Source organism: Dendrobium catenatum, unplaced genomic scaffold, assembly GCF_001605985.2.
Source record: "Dendrobium catenatum unplaced genomic scaffold, ASM160598v2 original_scaffold_252075, whole genome shotgun sequence".
Classification (NCBI taxonomy): domain Eukaryota; kingdom Viridiplantae; phylum Streptophyta; class Magnoliopsida; order Asparagales; family Orchidaceae; genus Dendrobium; species Dendrobium catenatum.
The window spans coordinates 75,448-86,784 of record NW_021570474.1 but is presented as its reverse complement, the minus strand read 5'-3'; the positions used below and the strand labels follow the sequence as shown (position 1 = coordinate 86,784).

At 35.2% G+C, this 11,337-nt stretch overlaps 1 protein-coding gene across 1 annotated transcript; it reads left to right on the top strand.

Moving 5' to 3' along the window:
• Positions 1 to 9,834: 9,834 nt before the first annotated feature.
• Positions 9,835 to 10,614, top strand: LOC110102466. The gene has a single exon (XM_020830817.1). It carries the CDS (start codon positions 9,835 to 9,837, stop codon positions 10,612 to 10,614), a length of 780 nt encoding a protein of 259 aa, XP_020686476.1.
• Positions 10,615 to 11,337: the final 723 nt, after the last annotated feature.

Below are 11,337 nucleotides of genomic sequence, written 5' to 3'. Positions count from 1 at the left end.
ATTAACTTAAATAGTTAAAATAAGTTTTAAATTAATAAATAACTTATTTTTAATTTAATAACTTTTTAATAATTAATTATTAATTTAATAACTTATTTTAAATTTTTATTCATGTTAGTATTTTATTTTAATTTATTAAAAATTTTATTTATGTTTTATTCTATTTAAATATATAACACATTTTGTTCCACAACAAAATTGTTGAGTACATGAAATCTCATAGGTGCTGTGTTCAACTCGTTTTACCATAAAAAAAGCTTTCACTAGAAATCCGTAGAAAACTTTTCAAATTTGTCGAAAACTTAACAATTTTCTATCGCTAATATGTGATTTTCATTTAGTGCTATTCGAGCTATTTTCTTCCATTGATTCTATCCCGAGACTTCTTTTAATCGTGGTAGGTGACATGAATCATACCTTTATTTTCAATGATTTTATGTTTGATGAATTTTTTAATCTCTCCAAATTGATGAAAATGTATTTTTCTCTTGATTTATCAAATTTTCATCATGTAACTTTTTGAATATGACAAATATAATTCTTATGAGCATTTTAACTATGCTATTATTGAATTTCTCTGAGTAATTTAATAGTTATGATTTGCTGAAATAAATATATCGTGTATAGATTTGCATGCATTTTTAGATTATTGCATTTTAGACATGATATTGAATTTATATAGAAAATAATATGATTGATATAAGATAAATGCGTCATTATAAGAACGATTGGCTAGTTGTAAAATAATTTAGGATGGCATGAGTTGGATATCTTATACGGGAGGGTGAACCAACGAGCTTTCATTTAAATTTTGGGGTGAGGTGTAATCCTAATACAAGATACAATATGGGGAATCATAAGGGGACAAAATACATCTACGGGCATGAGTGACAATTCTTACAAAAAACATGAAAACACTATGTAACTAGTTGGATGTCATGTCTTGCTATTCATAATTATATCTATGTTTGCATGCATTTTTTTGTTAGACGGAGAGACTGAGTGCTAGTGGATGGACTAGCAAGAGAAAAAGTTTCAAGGGAGGTTGAACTCCCTGATCAGTTGAGAGGAGATTTGTTAGTTGGGCACTTGTGTGTCAAAGTTGTGACAATTATTATTTTGGTCAGTACTATCGAATGATATGGAAGTATTTCTAGTGTGGGAAGGTTGAACACATGATAACTGAGTGTTCACAGATAGTAGTTGATCGATGATCTGAGCCCAAATTTGAGAGTTCCTTTAGATTGATAGAGAGATAGAGGATAATACCCCTACGTATATTTTTATATCTCTTATAGTATATGCAGTTGTTCTGGTTTTGTGGTGGGCTCACCAACAAGGAGATCGCTCATAAGTTAGAGAGAGTCTAGTGGTCCAGTTGCACCAGCTCTATTTCAGACACATTTGTATAATTTGACTCAATATGAGGATAAATATTCTATATGTTGTTAGTGGAGAGAGTAAGGTTAGTGGAGAATGATCTAATGTACAATTTATCAATTTAAGTAATACATGATTAGGAAGAGAGTAGGAGAAGATAAGAGTGAGGGAGTTTTAGTGAAAAGAAGAGTTTTAGATCCAGTGATCAGGTAGGATCCACGGTATCTGTTTTCAATTCTCTAGTGTGTGTTCATTATGAAAGAAAAACATCCATGTCAGCATTTTCTTTGACAAAATAGTGTTTCTAGTGTGGATAATACATAGGATTGTAGATTTTTATCCTTAAAGATTTGAAGAATGAAGATAAGTGTCTACATTGGAGCAGTCTAGACAGGGCTATAAATAGAGATTATTTGATTTAAAGGATACCATAAATGATCTGTGAATAAACTAGTGAAAGTTAGAGAGAATCCACACATTATGTTATGCCAACACTATAACCAATATGACCTAGAGTTACAGTTTGATTGAGCATGATGATAGGAATGCACCTAGAGGAATCATTAGTATAATTACTTATCCAAATAATTTATGATTTAATTGATTTTGATTAATATTTACTGCATAATTGCATGATATCATGACATGTCATATTGAATGATATTTGATTAAATGACATGCATAGATGTATGGATGAGTTAATTGATTGAAAGTTATAACTCTTTACCAATTAAACCAATCCTATTTCCATTATTTTATTGGTCCCAATATAATATTATGCAATTTTGACTTTAATAATATTTTAGAAAAGCTAAATCTAATGAGCCAATACAAAAATCAAATGTACATATCGCATACAAAACCTAAATCTAATGAACCTAGCATTGCACATATAGCATAAAAAACCCAAATCTAATGAACCTAAATTAAATGTTGAAACCATCCATTGTTCTTAGTGTGGAGTCTAATGCCTAATTGAAACCTCAACTAGCAAGTTGCAACAAACCTACTTACCATCATCTATATAATTGATTATTCCTACAACAAGGGCAGAGGTAAAGTAATAAAAGTAAGGAAGAATAACAAGGAATGAGAGGAGATCACCTACGGCTAAGGAGAAGGAGCTGAAGGCCAACGTCGACTAGGATGGAGGGTGATGGAGCTGCAGCGATGATAGGGCGTTCTATGGACGGAACAAAATGAAGCAGATGAATTGAAATGAGGAAGTGGACAGGTTGGGGAAGTAGGTCACATACCGGTGGCATTTGCCGCCAAAATTTAGTAACTTAAAATAGGAGGTAAAGTAGCCGATAACTACGTCATACATGTAAATTTTCAGCGGCAATTGACGGTGGCCAAATGAAAGCCATAAATTCTTGCAGTTATGCCGTAACTTATTATCGGTAGTCATGATTATCGTCTGAATAACTCCCGATAATTTTGGCCGCCACTTGGACACCAGAAATGCCACCGGTATTTGATGAGTTTCCTATAGTGAGGTCTCCGAGCAAGAAAGATTCTGATTAAAGAAAATTCAAAAGGTGCCGCAAGAACCAATATCTCCTCCTCCAAAATCCACAATGAAGGCATACCACGATGTGTAGTGGTTTTGAGATCAAAAAAATCAATAGAGGAAGACACCCCAAAAAGGGAATCTAAAAATAAACGAGATTTTATTGACCCATTCAAAATTCCCAAATCATTCAAGCAATTGGCCGCCATCTAGCAGAAGAACGACCGAGGTGGAGAAATTGGGAGAACAACCGCAAAATCTAACAGGAAAGCATAATAATAGTAAAAAAAAAAAAGAAGAGGAGCAGCTTCCTTGAGAGCAACATCAACGTCTAGAGGTGCGACGGGCGGTGCCACCAAGGTGCATGGCTGGGAAAAAACCCCTAGCAGAATCTATTTTATCATATTTAGGTCAGGAAAAGATACATGATATTGCAAAGTGGGGTTGATTAGGGTTTCCATGTTTGATTTTTTTATATTTTTTATTTTATTCTTTTGTAATCAAGAGATGAAAGATAGATCATTGTATTGAATGATCTTATGACTATTGTAAACCATAGTTAAAATGAATGAATGAATAAAGAATTATATTTTAATGTATATAATTTTAGCGACCTTCAATAGAATTTTTAAATTAATAATAAAGATTTTTGAATTCATTAAGGAGGATTTGGTTAATGCGGCTGTGGATTATTTTAAAGGATCTCCAATTCCTAAATATTTTAATGTTACTTCTATTGCTCTTATTCCCAAATCTCAGAATATTAATTATTGGAATGATTTTCGGCCTATTAGTTTATGTTCTGTGTTTTATAAACTCATTGCTAAAATTATTATGAGTAGGCTGGCTTTATTTTTACCTAACCTTATTTCCCCTGAATAATCTGGTTTTGTGAAAGGTAGGTCAATTTTTGACAATGTTTTTCTTGCTTAAGAATTAGTCAATGACTTAAACAAGAAGTTGGTTGGTGGTAACATTATCTTTAAAATGGATATTACCAAAGCTTATGACAATCTCAATTGGGACTTTCTCTATCGCATTCTTAATCTTTTTGGCTTTAACTTATAATTTTCTAATTTAATTAAGAACTGTGTTGAGAATAGTTACTTCTCTGTTATTATTAATGGTAATTCTCATGGTTTCTTTTCGATCCTCTCATGGTCTTAGACAAGGAGATCCTTTATCTCCTGCTCTTTTTATTATAACGATGGAATATTTATCTCGTGGCATGAATCACCTTTTCAGGATGAACCCTAACTTAAATTTCAGAACTGGTGATGGTTTTCCTTTAACTCATTTGAGCTTTGAGGATGATTTCATTATTTTTACTAATGGTTCTATTAAATCGTTGGATATTCTCTTTAAGTTTTTTGAAGTTTTCCGGCAAGCTAGTGGCTTAACTTTTAATATGTCTAAAAGCTGCTTTATTCCTGCTAATTTTATTAATACAGTTCGTGCTCAAAGGATTGAAAGAAAATTTGGTTTAAGAAAAAGGTCTCTTCCTTTAAAATATTTAGGTACTCCTCTTTATAAGGGAAAGAAGAGATCTAATTTATTTGATGATATTTTTGATTCTATTCAAAACAAGCTTAATTCTTGGGCTTACAATTATCTTTCTTATGGTGGCAGACTTGTCCTTATTAAGCATGTGCTCAGTTCTATCCCTATTTATTTGCTTCATACTATATGCTCGACTTTAAATGTTTGTAGGAGACTGGAAGTTTTATTCAATAAATTTTTGTGGGGCACTAAGGATGATAATAAGTCTATCATTTGGGGATCTTAGCATAAGTGTTATGGGACGTTGGAAGAAGGCAAGTTAGGTTTTAAAACCCTTAATGACATGGTTGTGACTTTTAGTCATAAATTGTGGTACTCTTTTAGAGCTAAAAAGAGTTTATGGGCGAAATTTATGCATTCTAAGTATTGTGTGGGCAAACATCCTGTGAACTATTTTTTTAAACAAGGAGACTTTCAATTTGAAAAGATTATATAAAATCAAAATGGAAGTTGAAGATTTTATACAATGGGGGTTGAGAGCTGGTGACATTTACTTTTGGCAAGACAAATGGTTGGGTAATTTTTCCATTGATAATCTATTAAATACTCGTTCTATTTCGACTTGTAAGGTGAAGGATTTTTTTGGTAACGATGGTTAGAACATTGAATTATTATGGCATATTGTTCCTAACTTTATTCTCACTCTTATTTGCAAAATTACTATTAATATGGAGAGTAAAGATTGTATTTTGTTCAATTGTTCCAATGATGGTAAGTTTAACACTAAACAACTTTGGCATTCCATTAAAAATCAATTGCCCAGAAATCATTTATTTGCTGCTTATTGGAATCTTAGTATCCCTTCGACTTATTCCTTTCTTATGTGGAGGATTTTAAAGAATTATGTGCCTATGGACTCTATTCTTATAAGAAAAGGCCTTTACATTGTTTCTAAATGCCATTGCTCTTGTCATACTAAGAATATTACTCATATTTTTTAACAAGGGTCTATTGCTATGAAAGTTTGGCTTTATTTTGATAGCTTGTTTAAAATTTGTACTTATTCTCAAATCACTTCTATGGCTGACGTTTTTAAGATTTGGTTCACTACTACTAAAGGCCATATTTGCAACATTATTCCTGTTTTAATATGTTAGTTTATTTGGAGTAGTAGAACAATTCCAAGCATGAGAACATCAAAATGGAGGCTAGTATTGTAATATCTAAAGTGAAATTTAAGGTGACCCAACTTTTTGTTGCCAATTTGTTAACTTCTGATTCTTTTAAAGGCTATCATCAGTTAGCCAGTGAGTTTGGGGTGACTGTAACTCCCTTTTCTAAAAGGTGCTGTGATAGAATTATCTACTAGAAGAAACCTGATATGGGCTGGTTTAAGCTTAATACTGATGGTTCTATAAGTATTAATGTTGCGGGTTGTGGTGGTATCATTCGTGATTCTAAGGGGATGGTTATCATTGCTTTTGCCGGCCATTTGAATGCCTCTTATGCTATTCTAGCTGAGCTAGAAAGTTTATTTTTTGGTGTCCATTTAGCCAATCTCTAGTGGTATTTCTAATCTATGGATTGAAATTGATTCCATGCTTATTATTCATTATCTCAATGGTAACACTTCCTCTAATCCAAAAAGTTTTTACATTATCAGAAACATTAAAAATGTCCTCTCCCGGATTCATTTTAAAATTACTCATATTTACAGAGAAGGGAATGATACTGCGGATTCGTTAGCCAAGTTGGGTTGTTCTCTTAACCAGTTTGTTGATTATGATGAACGAACTATTCCTAAAGAGACAAAAGGGTTTGTTAGACTTGATCGAATGGGTCTTCCCTATCTTCGTAATCATTAATCTGTTTATGGAGGTTTTGTGGATTTTCTTATCTGTTTCTTTAGAGGTTTTGTCTTGATGTTCATTTCATGATTGTATCACTCTGCCCTTCTGATTTTTGGTGTCCTGTTCTGGTTTTGGCTTGGCATTGCTCTGTTAGGTGTCTTGTTGCTCTGTTGTATCTTAAGAATTCAAAGTTCTATCTCTTTATGATTACCTGCCATATGGTGAATTGGGATTTTCCTTGTCTGTTGGATTATATTTTTATCATTACTGTCATTGTTACTCTTTATGTTATTCATTTTGTTTTAAATGATTATTTTACTTTGGATACTACTTGGTTATTTGTTAACATTTTGTATCCTGCCTCTACTCCCATGTATTTCAACATGAACGACTGGAAGATTTTTGGTTTTCGTAATTGTTATTGGAAAGATGGTATTAATCTTACCCTCTATTCTGACTTTGAAGCTTGGCTGAATTTGTATTTTGTTATGAATTTCTGGGCGTTTCATTGGAATTCTCATTGGTCCGAGTTGCTTACCACTTGTCTCTCCTGTGTGAGGGTGTATTTTGGTTTCTGTTTTGGGATGCTTCAGGTTGTTTTGATTCATAAGTTTTTATTTTTTACGGGTTTTCTGGAGCAATTTTATGGTTCTAAAGGGGCGCTATTTAGGTGGAACTTTTGCATGCTGCTGATCAACGGTTTTCTGTTTCTTATGGTGCTTTACCCGATCTTGCATCATAATGTTTCCTTTAAATCTTTTCATTTTCATATAATAGAGGAGAATATCAGTAAGCTTATCTTTGAGCTGAGTTTTTGGGGGTTACCTATGAGGTTCTGTATTTGTTATAAAAAAGCTTTTATGAATGATTTGCCTACGATTATCACTGCGATTAAATGGAACTTTTCTGTTGCTAAGACTTCTCAGCTTTATCTTAGAGGGTTTATCTTGTTTAGTTCTGCCATCCATCTCCAAAGGGTCCATAATGACTGGTTTGATTGCTGCAATTATCATGTTCCTGCTAACATCGTGTCTTGGAGTTGTTTCTACAGGTGGTTCTTCACTGACCTTTGGAAGCTCAAGATTAGCAAGGTGAATACGTCCTATTATCTTCATAAATTTTGGCTTTTTGCTTTCTATTTTTGCATGAAGATTGCGCTGAACGAGTTCATTAATATGTTATTCCTTTTTTGGGTGCTGTCTACTCGCAGCCCTAGCTTTTTCTCTTATTTGTTTTGTAGAAAAAGGGACCACCGGCTTTTAGGTTTTATTTTGAATTTTTTTGTAGCTCTTCTGAGCCTTAGCAAGCTGGAGGTCTCTTCTAAGGACTGTGTAACATCTTTTTTGAAATTAACACGTAGGCCCCTCTGTGGGTTTTAACAGAAAAAAAAAGATTTTTGAATTCATTAGAATTTAGAAAATAAATATGAATCAATTCTTCCAATTTAGATTGATGGCATTACACATTAGATGGTTGGCAATAGTGGCTGTCGTTGGTGGCCATTAGTGATGGCTAGGGGTTGGTGGTGACAGGAGATGACAACAGACGATAGCTTATGATGAGAGTAGAGTTAGCTAAAAGCATATGAGTTTTGAATTCATAAAAAATGAATAATTACAGAGTAAATTTGGACTACACCAAAACTTTAATTTTCATTTCTTTTCCCAAAAACAAACATCAAAATTTTAAAACTCTTGTATATATTTTGAATATCTTATACTCATTTTTCGTCAAATCATACAACCCTTCAATACTTTTTTGAGAAAACTTATATCTCTTTGGTTTATATACTTTAAAATTTAATCAAAATAACAACATGATTTTATTAACTCAATTCAAATAAATTGCGTACAAAACATTTTAACCCATTAACAAATCTGAATTGAAAAAAACCTAAAGGTGCTCGCTCTGCTAGGGTTTTTGGTTACCCTAGTTTGCTCCCCTTCAGCCGCCACCTCCGGCGGGAGGCTTTTCCTCCATGTCCGTTGAAGAGTTCCCTCCGCTACTCCTTCATCAAACCACATCCCTTCCATTTTGCCGCTTTGGAAGAACCTTCTGACTTCCGCACCCCAAATTTTTACTGACTTCTCCCATTCGCTTGGCTTTGTTCCCACCCAAAACTTCACGACCAACTTCACTGAGGAGCAATTTGTCGCAGGTGTGCCGGAATGGACACTGTTGCTGGTCGGTTATTCCATTGGGAAACGACCATTTTACGAAGCCTTGCTCTCGATGATCAAAAGGACTTGGCAGCTCAAAGGAAAAATCTCTCTTCTTACCATGGATGACGGTTTCTTCTTGCTTAAATTCTCTGCGCTAGAAGACTACGAGTTCGCGTGGACCAGAGGCCCATGGTTCTTCTTCAGTAAGCCCTTCATCTAGCAGAAGTGGTCACCCGATTTTGTGCCAAAGCGTGAGGAATTTCCATCTATTCCTCTGTGGGTTAAAATCCTGAACTTTCCCCTATCTCTCCGGACACCGGAAGGTATATCTAAACTCGCTAGTTGTATCGGTATACCTATTGCTGTGGATGCTCCAACTGCAGCAAAAACTCGTCTTACATTTGCGCGTGCATGTGTGCAAGTCACTAGCTCATCGCCATTACCAGAGGAAATTTTTTTCAATGTTGAAGGCAAAGTCTCACCCCTACGCGTTCAATACGATTGGAAACCAGATCATTGTTCACAATGAGGCTCTATCATGCACCCTCCCTCTCTTTGTCCTAAAGATCCCATAATAAAACCTGCTAGTAATGCGAATATCAGGGGCCGAAGTTCTAGTCGCAAACCACGACCTTCTCCTCCTCCCAGGCTCACTATACCCAAATACCCACCACCCAACAAAACTAATAACAATACCTTACCTCCCCAGCCACCCGTCCAACCTCTTACCAATCTTCCTACTTTTGGTCCTATCATTCTGAACCTTAACTCCCCTTCCGGAGAACTGATAGAAATTTTTGAGCCCCCTTCTAATGCCCAAGACATTCTAACTATAAAAACAGCCAACAAATTCCAGTCCTTATTCAAACAGGATAAGAATGATGATGTGCACCTACACTCTCAAAACTTAACCCAAGCTCAATCCCCCACCAAGGCAAAACACACTTCCACTGTCAATGACACTCCCATCCTTAACCACCAAAGCCCACCTCATACTTCTCCCCGTAATCACCAGCCTAATATTCCCACAACCTCCAACGATACAACAAGCTCCACTTCCAATACCCCCAAAGCCCAAAACTCTACCAATCAACACCATAAACAAACCAGAGGCAAACAAGCCAAAAAGGCATCTACACCCAACCATAAATCCCAATGAACCCCCCTAACCTTGTAGCTTGGAACATTAGAGGGTTTAACAACCCGGACAAAGTAAAAAGCTATAAAAAACCTAGTCCAAATCCACAATCTTGAGCTCCTCTTCATCCTAGAAGCAAAAATCACCCAAAACAACTTTCATAATGATTGGTTCCTTGTTAATCATCAAATTTTCTCTATATAAGGAAATTGTGACAATTTTTTGTTTTCCAATCCTGGACGTATTTGGGTTAAGTGGAATAAGGATGCCCTTCACTTTACTCCACTTCACATGACTAATCAGTTTATACATGGTACTATTACTACTGACTCTAATGACGCTTATGCTGTCATTGCTGTGTATGCTAGTAACTCCCATTCAGAGAGACAAATTTTATGGAAAAATATTCAAGATTTGGCTGTGACCGTCAACACTCCCTGGGCTATTTTGGGAGACTTTAACTGTTGTCGTGAGTTGGGGGAAAAGGAGGGAGGCACTGCCCTTTATGTTACCAAGCTTGGAGATTTTAATAGCATGATTTTCAATGCTGGAATTCATGACCTCTCATCTGTTGGACACTTTTACACATGGCACAACCAGCAAATTTACAATCCAATCCATATTAAACTAGATCGTGTTCTAGTTAATGATTATTGGCTACACAATTTCCCCAACTCTTACTATATCGTTGAAGATCTCGATTGCTCTGATCACTCTTCTCTCATTTTGGTTAATTCAGATGATAACAAACGTGGGCACCGCTTCCTTTTCAAGAATTATTGTACCAAATTTCCAGATTTTTGGGGTTTCCTTATGGAGGCTTTTTCTCTGCCCAACAAGAGTAGTCCTTTGAGCTCTTTCAACTTCAAGCTTAAGTCTCTAAAGAATTCTATGAAGCATAAAAAATGGACCAACTCTAATCTCATCCAAGTTCAAATTGACACTCTCAAAGATCTACAACATTCCGTTCTTGCTCAAATTCAAACCAACCCTCTGGATCATTACCTTAATGGCAAACTACATCAAATCAACACTAACCTAGCTCACAATCAAGCTGCTCTCTCTAGTTAGATTTCCCAAAGAGCTAAGGTTAATTGGATGACTCATGGTGAAGATGATTTGAAGTTCCTCTACTCTAAACTCAATATAACCAAAAACTACAATCGGATCAAGGCAATCTCAAATGACCAAGGCACCTTCACTACTCAAGCAGATATTGCTAAAGTTTTCATCAATCACTTCAATTCTCTCTTTAACTCACCTGCTCCTATGCTGCTGGATAAGGAAATCCCTGCTGGAAGTGTCATTCCGGCACACATTACCTCCTCTCTTATTGCACCGATTACCTTGGATGAGATTAAAAAGATAGTTTTTGCTAGCAAATCTAATTCTGCTCCCGGCCAAGACGGTTTTACTTTTGATTTTTACAGAGCAACTTGGAGTGTCATTCATCATCAACTCTACAAAGCAGTTTCCTCTTTCTTCAGCACTGGTTATATGCCTAATCAGGTGAAAGCTACTGCCATTGCACTTATTCCTAAACAACCACATGCTAGCAATGTCAAAGACTATAGACCCATAGCTCTTTGCAACATTATCTATAAAATCATAGCTAATAGGATGAAGTTGGTGATGCCCCTTATCATCCATCCTAGCCAAGTTGGTTTTATCCATAAGAGAATCATTTCTGATAACATTCTTTTGGCGTCTGATATTCTTGGTTGTTTCAATCTTAATGCCAAGCACAAGTTTCTCTATGCTAAATTTGACATTACTAAAGCTTTCGACATGGTT

Coding starts and splice junctions, on each gene's coding strand:
- LOC110102466 (XM_020830817.1), top strand. CDS start 9,835: ATGACTAATCAGTTTATACATGGTACTATTACTACTGACTCTAATGAC.